This window comes from Leptonychotes weddellii, chromosome 4 (genome assembly GCF_054177405.1).
Source record: "Leptonychotes weddellii isolate Sample4059 chromosome 4, ASM5417740v2, whole genome shotgun sequence".
Lineage (NCBI taxonomy): Eukaryota > Metazoa > Chordata > Mammalia > Carnivora > Phocidae > Leptonychotes > Leptonychotes weddellii.
Window position 1 is genome coordinate 114,788,347 of NC_138372.1, and position 14,567 is coordinate 114,802,913.

At 39.0% G+C, this 14,567-nt stretch overlaps 1 protein-coding gene across 9 annotated transcripts in view; it reads right to left on the reverse strand.

The window, feature by feature from the left end:
* The window catches only part of NCOA2 (nuclear receptor coactivator 2), a 283,320-nt gene that overhangs the window by 89,995 nt on the left and 178,758 nt on the right, over positions 1-14,567 (reverse strand). For 7 of the 9 annotated variants that reach the window (XM_081816099.1, XM_081816104.1, XM_081816095.1 and 4 more), the window contains 2 exons: positions 10,139-10,243; positions 7,234-7,406 (listed from right to left, as the gene is read on the reverse strand). In XM_081816099.1, coding sequence (XP_081672225.1) covers positions 7,234-7,406; positions 10,139-10,224 — 259 coding nt within the window. In that variant the 5' untranslated portion in view covers positions 10,225-10,243. Of the gene's footprint in view, positions 1-7,233; positions 7,407-10,138; positions 10,244-10,493; positions 10,747-11,661; positions 11,740-14,567 lie in introns of those variants that run through there. The other 2 variants (XM_081816102.1, XM_081816103.1) reach the window with 2 other exon arrangements.

Sequence of the window (14,567 nt, forward strand, 5' to 3'; positions counted from 1 at the left end):
AGGAAGGGGGGAGGGAGGGAGGGAGGGAAGGAAGGAAGGAATTCCTAGGGGCGCCTGGGTGGTTCAGTTGGTTGAGCATCCAACTCTTGATTTCAGCTCAAGTCCTGATCTTAGGGTCATGAGATTGAGTGCCGTGTCAGGCTCTGTGCTCAGCGTGGAGTCTGCTTGAGATTCTCTCTCTCTCCCTCTCCATCTGTGCCCATCCCACTTCCTCTCTCAAATAAATAAGTCTTTACCAGCATTTGTCATCATACTTATTTCCACTGTCCCCTATAGTTCCACAGTTAGTGTCTGCAAGCTGATGTCCCCCCAAACGAGTGAAAGCTCCAAGGGAAAGAATCACGTTATTTAGTGATTGTTGGATTCCCGCCTAGTGAAGAACAGTATGTCTTGCATATAGTATTTACTCAATAAAACATTTACTAAATGATGCTTGCTTTTGAATGAAATCAACACACAGAGTGCAGGGTCAGAATTAATTTTTTTTTTTAAAGACTTTATTTATTTGAGAGAACGAGTGAGAGAAGGGGCAGAGGGAGAAGCAGACTCCCCAATGAGCAGGGAGCCCAATGTGGGACTCGATCCCAGGACCCTGGGATCATGACCTGAGCTGAAGGCAGACGCTTAACAGACTGAGTCATCCAGGAGCCCCTCAGAAATTAATTTCTTTTCATAGCAGTAGATGATCAAGAAAAGAAAGGATGTCTATTTTCTGTAGAGTAAGGAAGCTAGTTTAAGTCTTGAAATTACAGCTCATGTCAAAAACTGTTAAAGTCCTAAAGCATTAGGGTACATTAAATTACCTAAATCCTCTCCATCTGAAAGCTGTTAAACAAACAAAAAAACCCCTTCCATATACCTAAGAAAAAAAGGGGGTGGGGATCCTCAGAAGAAATGAGAGCAGGCATTCCACACCCGCTCGCTAATTTTAAGGATTTCATTAATAATATGAGCCATTAATCCACATAAAAATATGAAAGTGAATTATACATAGATCAGTAGAAAAATACCTTTATTAGAAATTGCAATACCAAGAACATAATGCCAATCACAGATTATATTATCAATGAAATAAAGTCTGCATTATTACTAGATGTATGGAAACATGTAACAGTTTCAGATCTTCAAGAGTAAGCTAGGGCCAGCCAGATTCATTCCTGTGTTGAAGTAAATAAGGATGAAATAAAAACTGCCAAGACTCTGCCCTCTTTAGTTCTCCTTAAAGCAAGATTCTTGAAAATGCCACTCAGGTAACAGGGACAAGCAGGTGCCAACAAGGTCCAGCAGGAGCAACAGAGTCAGAGGGAAGGATCCAGATATAATCATACCAACACATTTGTTATGTGTATTTTTTGGCCTGACTACATAATTTGATAGCTTTTGTTTACTTATTTCTATATTAAAATTAAAAAGAATCAACACTGTAAGAACATTAAGGCTTAAAATTTTAACAAATATCCAAAATCTACTTGTTTCCTTAGTACTGACTGAGTCCTCAGGAAAAAAACCTAGGTCTGTTTGGATGAGGATTCCAAGTACAGATGTCAAAAGCAATAATAAGAGTAATAACTACTGTTTAGTAAGTCTATGTGCCAAGCACTAGATTAAATCCTATATAAACACTATCGAACATATTCTTCAAAGGGCTTTAGGTAGTGGGTATTATTACCCTCTTTTTACAGACTGGGAAGTAAAGGCCCAAAGATGTTAAGAAACCTGCACGTGGTCATACAATTGGGGAGGAGAGAGACTGGGTTCATGTGATTTCAGATAAAGCTCATGATCTTAACGGGTTTATTACACGGATTATTTTAACAATCTGCCAACTGGGTTTGGGGCTTGCACGGGTTGACTGCACAGTCTACTCTGATGGCCCACTTTGACATCTGGCTGGCTAACTTTGGCCATTTAATTATCATCAGCACTTTTAGAAGAAGATACAATAAAAAAAGTTGACAACTGAAATTCAAACGTTATATAGTGAATAGGGGACCATTGTTTAAAAAAGTTAAATTATATGTCATTATCGGTCTCCCACTTGTTCTCCAAATAATCAAGAGTTTGTACTATCATAAATACTCACTGGCAACCCAAAACACTGTCTTCGGTATGTGAGTATCTACAAGGGCATATCCAAGAGACGCTGAATTCCCTAACCTACCCTTTCCAGTGAGCTAGAGGACCCTGCCATCACCCTAAGGTTTCAACACATGCTACATAACCAAGGCCTAGGAGCATCACCCCAAAAGCCTGATTTATAGAAATCCTATCCCTGAAAAACATCTGTTATCAGAGCCTTTCTGCTTACTTTGCTTCATGACAGCTAACAGCTCAAGCTCAGGCTTCAGCTTTGAATGACAATTTCCACCACAAGAACGTCATGCATTTAACATGGTAAAAAAAGAATAGGAAAGAAAAACATAATTTTAATAGACTCCACATGAACTTTTATGGGCTAAGAGTAGGTTGTTTCCATTACTATTTTCTTGAATTCTTAAATAATCCTGTTAGTTTATGAATCTGATTCACCTACATCTATAATACAACCTGCCCACCTCCATGGCTATAAGCGGTATACTGGGAAATACTTAAAAACCCAGCTCTTTGGGGGAAAAATAGTAAGCATCATGTTTACTACAAATTTTACTAGTATAAAGGATGTGTAGCATATAATCTATAAATGATAATACAACACTCTTTATTGTCAATTCCATATAGCCAACTGATTCTTACAGAATGCTTCTGTGAATGTTTGCCAAATTTTTGGATTGCAACCAACCTATAATTACAATGGATGAAAAATAGTTCCAATATGAATATTGGTTGAAATTTTCATTTACGTTAATAAGTAAGACAAAGATGCTGAATGAAGAAATGCAATTGTCAATCTGTGAGTGACTTTTTTTGATGAACTGGATATTATCTTTTGTATATGCACATAATGGCTACTTAATGTCAGATGGTTAAAAAAAAATGTCAGATGGTAATTATTAACATTTTCTCCTTAATTTCTTTTCCTCAAAATCTCTCTTACTTTTTAAATCTAAAATGACAGCCAGCAAAACAATAAATCAAGCTTTGATTTGTAGAGTTTACTAGATTTCCAGGGTGTCAATACTGTTGTATCTGAAATCAGGCATGGTGACATTATTGAATTTGGACTTAGGAAGAGATGCAGAGTAGCCACCACTTCATAGTATTTCTATTATGCAGATGATACAAGATGCCAAGAGCCTCTAGTGCATAGATAATGGCAAAATGCACTAGGATAATTAGAAAATGATAAGTTTTAGTCTTCCTTGCTTTTTTAAAATATAATTTAATTGTAAGTCTGTGTAATTTTTTTTTACATCTGTATAATTTTTAATAATGGCTGTGCTCATCAGTTGGCTTACAAAATTCTTGAAACTGAGAAACTGGTTTTCATTGGTTGATAAGAGTTGACTCTAGCATACCACAGGGCCTCACCTTCTCTTAAAGTACTTACTTTTTTAAATGTTATTTTCAGTTTTAGGAGAAATTCACAAGTACAAAGCAATCTGGAATCCCAATGTTCTCAAAATAGCACTAAAATCAGAACTGTATCATTAGAGTAATCACAATGAGAAACTAGAATGGTCTTTTAGATAGTCTGTTTCTTTTCTTTTTTTTTTTTTAAGGTTTTATTTATTTATTTGAGAGAGAGAGCACAAGCAGGGGGTAGCAGCAGAGGGAGAAGCAGACTCCCCACTGAGCACAGAGCCATATGTGGGACTCGATCCCAGGACCCCTGGATCATGACCTGAGCTGAAAGCAGCTGCTTAACCGACTGAGCCACACAGGAGTCCCTCAAATTTTATTTTATTATTATTATTTTTTAAAGATTTTATTTATTTATTTGAGACAGAGCATGAGATAGAGCAAGCGTGAGAGGGGGGAGGGTCAGAGGGAGAAGCAGGCTCCCCGCTGAGCAGGGAGCCCGATGCGGGACTCGATCCTGGGACTCCAGGATCATGACCTGAGCCGAAGGCAGTCGCTTAACCAACTGAGCCACCCAGGCGCCCCCTCAATTTTATTTTTTAAGAGCATATGAATTACTAGGTGTTTTCCATAGAAATTTTTATTTAAGTTTCCAGCTAAGGAGTATGAAGTTCGACACAATAATTCCCAATTAAATCATTTGTATTTTTCATACTACTTATTACTCTTCTGTGGAACAGAAGCAATATTAGCCTCCCTAATTACGAAAAAAAGGTTATTTACTATTTATGGACTATTATTGTATGTTATAGGAGCCAGAAGTTTTAAACATTATCAACATCGTCTCAAATAGGACAAAACCTCATACTTCAATATCACAAAGCTGGTGTAAGGGCTTAAGTCCACACCGTGTCTATCTGCTTTGCTCCTGCAAGATCCACTGCAGTGTGCATGCTGTTGGAGGGCTGGCATCTGTCAGACATGTGTCTCATAGCGTGCTATATACAGGAGAATGCTGACTTATTTAAATAGCTGGCAATTCTCCCTCCAAATTCCCATCGTTTAGGCCATTTTAAAATATCCTTTCTTCTCTCCTCTATTTATAAAGTGGATGGGAACTTGAGGAACAGCTGATGACAGAGTAGACTCGCGAGAAAAACCCCAGCATGCCTGGCTCATCTCCCTGAGCTTTTGACACTGGAGGGCACCTTAAATACAAACCTGGCTTTCCTGATGTGGATTCTTTACCATGGCTCCCCATGCAATCCAGTCTACCTGCTCTAGCACAATTATGATGTTATTCAATCTGAGACTTGCGACTGAAATACAAATGAAGTTTGGAAACGTTGGAAAGATGATGGATGGGCTTTATTTATACTGATTCAAAGGGGGATCTTTTGGGCACAAAGAATGCGAGAGAAGGGCTCGGGTATGACTTATGCGTTGCTCTTGAACCTCAGCTGGCCCTCCACTGCGGAGACAAACCAAGCTTGGCCTCAATAGAGGTGGCCGGGGAGTGGTACGCAAAGGCTATGCAGAGTTCTCTGGCCTCAGAAAATCTTACGTTCTTCAAATGACCCTATAGGAAAGGATATTCATAACCTACTTCCCCACCGTTTTTATTTCCCATTCTCCATCTGAAGGAAGAGCTCACTGAAGACCCTAGCATATGTGAAGAAAAGAAGGCGACTTCCTGCTTAATGTGAAAAGGGTATTTACTGAATACCTACCAAACCTTCACTGTGACAGGTATTTGCTGAGTGCATTTACATAGCTCATGATTTCAACAACCGCACAACCTCAATATTGTGACTGCTAAATTCTGTATGAGGAAACGGAGTTTCAGAGAGAGAAAATAATTTGCCCAGGTTCAAAGAGCTTGTCAGTGGCAGACCCAGGATTCATACCAAGGCTTCTGTCTGATTTAATTCTGAAGTCCTGCTGTTTTCTAAAAAACAATTTGTTAAACAAAAAATATTTTTTAAATATTAGATTAGAACATGAAAGTGTATCTGTGTTTTTCATTTGGTTTTTAATTTCTGCTTCCCTTTTCAAAACACATTATTTTTCAAATAGGAACATTATAAGAATAAGACATGACAGGGTGTTTATTGCTGCTGCTTCTTGGGTGGTTGTGGTATGCAGCCTTATGATTAAACCTACAGTAAGAGTATGGCAGAGTCCCAGCGTGACACATCTTAACGTGTCTTATGGTTGGAAAGGGGAATTACCAAGGTTTTGCAAAACTTTTAAAACCTTGTGAAAGACCTTGATAGTAAAAAAATATATATAACTGTTTTAAAGTGTGAAAGTCCTGCCTAACATGCAATGTTGACAAAATTGTATCATTCAAAATCTTCAGAAACCTGAAACAAGCAGCTTGATTTCTCCACCGTAATATCAGCAACTAGAGATACAGCAACTTCAAAGCACTATGAAACTTTAACCAATTATTTCTCCTAAGAGCTGTAGGAATATTATTCTATCCATTTGCTGATACCCAAAAAATGAAGATTCAAAATTGAGATTAAACTGAGTTTTTGATAACTAGTGGATCTCAAAGGGAACAGACAGAAGAAGAAAGAGATGAAGGGAAACTGAGGCAGGCACTGAGAGCAGAAACTCATGGAATGTTAAGTGCCGAGTTACAGAATTTTGGTTGAGAAACCAGGAAATAAAGACTGATTTTCAGAGTGGGCTGGTATTAGAAACTGTGTTGTGTATGTTAGGCATATATTTTTAACTTCTTAGAAGACAGAACTACATTTGTAAAACTGTTTTATATAAAACTTAGCTTAATAGTAAATGTATAAAAATGAAAAAAGCTGTAATGATGATATGCAAATAGGTAGCTACGATTTTATGACAGATGGGAAGTTTCAGGTCATATACCTGCACAAAGACATTATTTTTCTAAAATCTGCCTCTTTTGAATATCACATAAAAGGTAGATTAAAAAAAATGAACTCTAGAGGATGCATTCAAGAACAGATTACAAGAGATAATAATCTCCCCAGCCCTGAAGGAAAGCAGAGTATGAATACTTTAAGAGCATATATTGGCCCTAAGCACCCAGACACTGTTCATACTTGCCTAATACTGATTTTTTTTTTTTTTTTTGGCACCACAAAGTCCAATGTGTTTTTTAAAATAGTATTTTCTTAAATTTTTTTTTTCTTCAAAGAAGAGAGGCAGAAAATGATCTCAGAAAAAAAGAAAAACCCCAGGAACAAAGCTGTCATGTTCTCTGTTTCAACTTCACAAAAGAATTCGGACTGGAAGCTTGAGCCTTTCAAATCTCTTGTCATTCAGGATATGAAATTCTAATCTAGCGGCATGGCCAGTTGAGGCTCAGACTTAATCAAATATGCTGACTAGCTGAAACAGGAGGTGGCTCACTTCCTTACTTCTGGTTTCCATCTGTAGTTGGCTCCTCACTTGCAAATTATGACAGTCACTTGCTGTGCAAGCAATGAAAATTCCAAGGTAGGGGAGGAGAATCAGTGGGCACCTAATTGAGTTTTACTAGATGAAAAGTTACATCACCCTGTCTCACCTCAGTCTCCTCTGTCTTTAGGGAATTGCTGAATTTTATATAAAGCCTATTTATAAACCACTGCAAGTGATACTTACATTCATCTTGCGCTGTGACATCATTTCCTCATCAATAATTTAAGCATAAGAAATGGATTAAAGGGACTCTGAAGGGACTTCTCACACATGAAAAAACAGAAACTGGCTCAAGTCCCCAAAATATTAATTCAGTCCTCTTACCTTGTTCTTTGATCTGACGAATTTGCTTCACAGTTTCTTTTAAGATTGCACATTTGTCAGGTTTGAAGTTAAAGTTGTCTATATCATTAAAATTTGCAAAAATCAGCTCTGCAAGTTCTTCAATATATTTATTTTCCTGTTCACGATTACGTTTCTCAGTGCTCCTCTTGGGACTAAAAAGGAGATACATGTTTTTATTATGAATTTGAAAAAAAGCTATTATAAAAAATGTAAGCATGTTAAACAAGTTCTAATACAAAGATAGCAAACAAAAGTTACTTACATAAACATGGAGGTACTTTGGGGGGAAAAAACCCTCAATTTGCCCTAAGTGTTGCATGTTTTTTTGAAATCAAACTCACCCCAGTACATGATTATAGATTTAATTGTGTGATCATTTGTTCAACGTGCATCATGTCTCCCACGGGACAGTAAGCTTCACAATGATAAGGCTCAGGACGATTTGCTCATCACTGTGCTTAATACAACACTTGGTAGAAGTAGGTATCAAATTTATTGTTGAATACATAGAGGAACGTTTTAGAAAGGTAAGGGAGATTATGTTATAAAATTTTAAGATTAGTAAAAGAAGAAAGGGAACCTAACCTAGTTATAATAGGAATAAATAAATTGGCAGGGATTTTTGGTAAAGCATAAAAAGATAAAAGTAAATCTCCATGATTTCATAGACTTCTTTAGAATGTTGGTAATCAAACCAAACAATTTTTTTAGATAATGCAAAAAACCACAGTACAGCCAGAAACAAAAGCGAAACTGACCTAGGGTATTTGTTAACTGTCCAAGCTGAATGACGTGCAAAATATACACAAATGGTCCAAGTTCAACTAAAGTTTTAAAAAGTTAATGCAAGAGAGGGAAAAATAAAAATTGGCAAGATCTTCGCATTTGAACTCGACAAAACAGCAAGTTCCCTTTGATAATAACAGCACACACCTTTTTTTTTAGTAGAGGACCCACTAAATGACATTCAAACAATACAATAAGTAAGAAATGTAGTTGTTTAATGTAGCAGCTTTCTGTATTTTTAATATATAATTATTTGTATATAATACCAATTGATAAGAATTTGTACTCAGTAATAGACTTCCATCTATTTGCCTCCAAGTATTAGCTTTATTTTCATAAACTAATAAAGCTGAGATAGAAGACAATTTCTCCATTTCATAGTGGTTACACAATTTGTCCAAGATCACCCAGTGAGTTACTGGTAGAGCAGAGACCTGAATTTGGTTTTTCTAAGTCTCAATTTTATTCCTAACTTCTACTTCATTAAGTACAGGGAAAGGCAGGGAATGGATGGAATGCATCGAAGAGCCAAGTTCCCATCTGGACCCCTCAGCCCCCCTCAACCTCTCTTCAGCAGCACCACCCCCCCCCCACCCGCAAGATGAATAAACACATGACAAATAGGTGAGAAAGGGGAGCTAATGTGTTACAAAGGCCTGAGAGCGCCCCGGAGAGGGTTCGGAGTCTCTCCACCGCACCGCACTCTGCACCGCACCCCGGCGCTGGCGCAGCACGAGGTAAGAGAACTGCGCTCCATCGGAACAGTCTCCATTTTATCAAACTGCCTCCTCGAGGGAACTTCCAGGCATTAAAGGCAGTTTGACAGACAGATGGTTGTGGATAGCCAGGAGGTACCGGGAAAATCTAGAGGCCACGTAGTGGAGCCGTGGGTCGGGGGCTGGAATGCGCACAGTAGCGATTTAATACACTTGTTCTGTTTGGCAACTAAAAGGGGAAAAGGGAACATAAAAAATTTTTGCTCTTTCTCCTTTTCTTCCTGTCTTAATGACTTTTCCTAGTCCTCTTCCCTGTTATTCTCCATCCGATCTTTTTACTGGCTATTACTCCATCTGATCTATTACTTTAATAGAAGCTGCTGCTTTTATTTAACTTTTAAAATCATTTATATGATTTCAGTAATCAAAAGAATGAAGTCTCTCTCCTACCTTTGTTACCTAGTAGCCTAGTTCTCATCCCCCAAAATGGGTTAACAACACTTAAGTGTTTCATAATTACCCCAAAACAAATGGTTTATACAAAGGGGTAGTTTATACAAAGGGTAGTACTCCATAAACATGCTTCAAAACTTGTTTTTCTCTATAACAATGTTCTTAAGAGATTCTTTTTATATCAATCCATTAAGCATCTTCATTGTTTTTCATAGCTGTATTGCATTCCAGGTTATGGAGGTATCATAGCTGTTTAAATAGTTCCCTACAAACATTGAGGTTTTTCCTACTCTTCTGCAATTATTAAACAATGCTGTAATAAGTAAACTCAGTATCTATCATTTTGCCAGTGTGAAAGCATACTGCTGGAAAATTCCTAGAAGTGGACTGCTAGTTCAAAGAGGATACCCATTTATAATTTTACTAGATAATGCTAAATTACCCTGCATGGAGATTAGAACTGACACTTCCATCCATAATATATGACATGGAACTTGCTTTAAATTACTTGTTTTACTCACTGAAGGGCCACAATCTTTGTTACCAACTCAAAAAAATAAATAAGTAAAAATAAAACTTAGTGTAAAATTAACAGCAAATTCTACTATGGGGTGTTCTTGTCTTTATCACCTCCTGTGATCTAACAGAAAAGAAAATGTGGAAGACTCAAAATTATATAATAAGCCTGCTTTAATAGTCAAGTACACAGGGGACATCAGAAGAACTATGTAGCTTTTAGTCCTCTTGTAAAGAATAATAAAATCTGCAACTGATCAGCATAACCCAAATGTAAGTTAAATAATACATATTCAAAGGTTTAACGGTTAAGGAGGAAAAACAAACAGTATTTCAATTAGGTGTCAAGTCAATGCTGCATGCATGTGGCTTTCACGGGCAGTACTGATTCTGTTTCTCAGCAAGAATCTAACCTGGGTCCAAGCTGGTCAGGACATTCCTTGCGCTTTCTTGTCTCTGCCCTGGATGGGTCAGAGGTGTTTTCTCCCATCCCACTCATCTTGAACACATATCAGCAACTAAAACAAGAAATGGGGGGAAAAAAAAAAAAAAAAAAAAAAGAACAGAGCTGATGATAAAGTGCCTGATCAATTTACCACCAATAAAAGAACTTCGACTTCAATCAGAAATTTGACAAGTTACTGATGATGAACATTGTTTGGTTAATATGCACATGTAACTTCTAATGAAAGGGCTCAATTTTTTTTTTACCTTGTTTAAAAGTTAAGTATTTGTAAAGGTTCACATTTCAAAAGCAAACAAGCCTACCTCATTGGGCCCAGACTCTTTAAGCAGACATTGCATTTCAGCAGCACCATGAACTACAATCTGCTGGCCCTGGGTTTCTGCAGCCCGCCTTCAGTTTCAGGAGTGATCTTGCACCATGGGGAAACTACAGGTGTTGTAAGGGGCTCCTCCCAGTCTCTGTTTTGGGTTGGCCAATGTGAAGTCTGTGCTGCAATAGCTCACCCATGACAGACAGCCCTGGGAAGAAGCAGTGCCCCACCAGTAAGCTGAATGTTTCTAAATCCGCCCAGCTACATCTGACCCACAGATCCTGGCCTCGCACGAGGCCTCCAGAAGCAATGCTCCCCAAACAGAGGATGTTTCCGCCTCCCTGTGGAGTCTCCAGTTCCCTCCACCCCTGCGGCAGCGGCCTCGATGCTCCGCCCTCGCCCTCCGCCCTCTCCCTCCCAGCCCTCTCTCCCCGGCAGCTCGCCTTCCTAAGCACACCTCCCCTCGGTAGTTTCCTTTCTCACATCCTGCCACTCCTGAGGCTCCCTCCCTCAGCTAATTCTAGCTGCTATCACCAATTCTAGCTGCTATCACCGAAGGTCTTAAAATATACTTAAAAAAAAAAAAAAATCAGGGAACATTATTGACCCTAACGAAGGAGGACAATTATTGGCTCCTGCTTGCTGGATTCCTTCCAATAAGAAAATAAAAGGATATACAGTAAGAGAGTGTGTTCACATTGGTCATCATCAGTAAAATCAAAATAACATTTAAATACGCAAAGAACAGAGTGATAGAGGTTTAAATTCTATGAGAACTAAACAAAGGGACTAACAAAGACGCTGGGGAAATGATGTAGTCGCTTAAGCACACGGTGCTTAATAACTGCTTAGCAAAAGAAAAAAAAGTGCAGCCTAAAAAGATTAAGTCAGCATTTAAAAGTCTTTAATCTTACAGTTTCAATTCTCTGCTATTTCCCCCTTCCTTCTGTCTCCCAGGCTTCTAAAGTCACATTCACCCTCCTTTACTTTCTGTAGTGGCTTTTCTTCCTTTCTGGATTGGAAAAATTGGATGGAAGGGCAAGACAGTAGAAGAAGGTCAAGGACTTCAGAAAAATGCCAGAGAGTTACAGGTTCATGAAGAAAGGACAAAGAGGAAGGTGGGCGAAGAAAACACCGATCATTTTATCATTGTCACATACCCATCAAACTGCCCAGCGTTCCCTCCGTGAAATCTGCGATGCTCAGTCTCCCTACAAGCATTTCTTCTGGTCACAACTCTGATCCAAGAGGGCAGAGGAATGAATTTTTTTTAGAGTCATGTGGAAGTAGGACGAAGAAACACTGTATCAGTTGAGGGAGGCTGCACCAATTGCACATTATATTCAAGAGATCACACAGGAGGGAACAATCTGAAAGCTAATGCCTGAGTTTCCTGCCGTGGGAGCAATGTAGCCAAGTCCCAAGGTCCTGTACCGTGGGCACAGTTTGGGGCTGATAATAAGTATAATCTGTATTTAGCTATTTGTTTAGCATTTCTGCACCAAGCAATTGCTGGCCATGATTTAATCATCAAAACAGACTATGAGAGGCAATCGAGCAGAGAAGCTGTATGCACGTAATCCATGTCCAAGCTCTACCACTTGGTTAGTTGTGGGACCTTAAGAAGTTACCTCTCATGGCTTAATTACCTTTTCTGTTAAATGGGGATAATTATTAGCATCTCCAGCGCAGGGCAGCTGAGCAGCTTAGCAAATGTCAGAGCTGGGATGATTTGTACACAGACTTATACACTCCCTACTTTTAACGAAGATGTTATGGCAAGGGTCTCCTCATCAAAGAAGCCATTCTTCCAGTACTCACATAAGCACAGGTCAGGAGGGAGAAGGTGCAAGATATGGATTGCATGCATCTCCGTGCTTGACTCTTTCCCCTCACCTCAATGTCATTGTCATTGTCAATGTCAATGTCATCTCAATGTCATTCATTCATTCATTATGTGTCAGGCTAGGTGCTCAAGAAGCACAAGGAGGAATGTTGCTCTCAAGAAGAAAACAAGAGGGAGATACATCTGTACATGGGGAAAACAGCAATAAGTAAACTTGGTAAAGGTATTCTATAACTGGCTCACACTCCCACGTATTGTAAGGTCCAAGAAAGAAGAACACTCTGCTGGCTGGGACAGGGAGGTACTGAGCTGACCTTGAGGAAGGTCTAGGCGTTCTAATGGTGAGGAAGGGAGCCAGGGCATTGCAGGAGGTATAAAAGGACAGCGGGTGAAGCAAAAACCTCAATACCAAAACCCTTCTCGGATGATACCTATGAACATTCCTTTTCACCATTTCTCTTGGAACCACAGTTCTCATGGTTTTACTTATAAGCATGTAAGGAAAAATACTACCCATCCAATCTCAGTAAGCTTTTAACAAATGACCTTCACAATTTTCACTGTGGAAGCAGTGTTCTATAAATCATAAAAATTCAAGTAAATTTTTATCATCAATATATAACATTCAATATATAACAAAATGCCCCATAGAGCAGCTATATGTATTGTCTGTTGATGAAAATGGCTATTTGCCCCCCACAAAGTATCACCATATATATTAAAAAATACAGTACTATCAGAAAGATCAGAGAGCTTTTCAAAAGACAATATAAGTGACTATCTTACTTAAAGTCTGTACTCAGTTTTGGGATTTAACATTAGCTTCAGCCATCATCTATCTTAAATTTCCCAAAACATATATACTAGTAATTGTAATGTTGCACGAAGGGACAGAACTGATATATTTCAACTAAAGGGCTAGAAGGAGATAAGGAGCAAAGCAAGGAGCTAACAATTTCTGGTCTAAGGATAGAAAACCATTTGAGTAAACTGTTTATATTTTACTTGACTCTACTCAACACTGGCTCACAAGCCACTCCATTTGTAACTTAATTTCCTCCTTTTTTTTTTTTTAAGATTTATTTATTTAATTGACACAGAGAGAGAGAGAGAGACAGCAGGAGAAGGAATACAAGCAGGGGCAGAGGGAGAGGGAGAAGCAGACTCCCTGCTGAGTAGGGAGCCCGATGCGGGACTCGATCCCAGGACCCTGGGATCATGACCCGAGCTGAAGGCAGACGCTTAACAGACTGAGCCACTCAGGTGCCCCTTAATTTCCTCTTAAAATAAGTTATTATGGGCTAAATTTTCTCTTTATTATGTGATCGTACCTTAAACACATTTCCTCAAAATAAAAAAAAATTAACTTTATGAATGTGCTTACTTATTTTTTGGTGTCTACCCCATATGTCCTCTTTTCTGAGCAATTTTCCTGAGGCTATGTATGTCCAATACACACTGCCAACCAACCTGTAAACCACCAAAGGAAAGAAAAAAGAGGGGGTCTGTAGTAATTAGGGGCAGGCGGATGCACTCTGCCAGCCATGGCCATCAGGCTGGGGATACTCCCTCTGAACCACTGCTCATCAACCAGGGGAAGACAGACAAGACTTCAGATGGAAAAAAAGAAGAAGAAGAAGAAAGAGAGAGGAAGGAAGGAAGCAAGCAAGCAAGCAAGCAAATTTAGGGCTGAAGCCTAGAAAGGAGGAGGGTGGTGGAGGTGCTGACAGGCGGCAAGCAGCCGGTCCTGGGCGCCTCTTTCTTGCCTGCCACAGGGCTAGAAGTAGATGAAATCCTGGAGCAAACGTGTGGATTTATGCCCTGGTCCTTAGTGGATGAACCAAATAAATAACAGTGAGCCTCATTAACGAGGTGCTCAAAGAGAAGTGTGGTGCTCTATCTAGAGGACTCTGATACTCTTCATGCCTTAGGTGAGGCTCGGCTGGCAGCAAGCATCAGTATTTCACACTGGAACGTGTGCTGGAGCTAGGTGAGTGAATCCCGCCCCCCCGCAAGTGACACAGATAAAAAACAGAGAAAGAACGACAGATTCAATACATAGATTTATGACTACTAGTGTGCACTTAGGCACAGAAAAATCATCTAAAATATCATCTAAAATAAACTCTATGTATAGATGAGTTTTATTTTTTTAAGATTTTGTTTGTTTGTTTATTATTTATTTGTCAGGGGTGGGGGAGAGACAGCAAGCGAGCACAA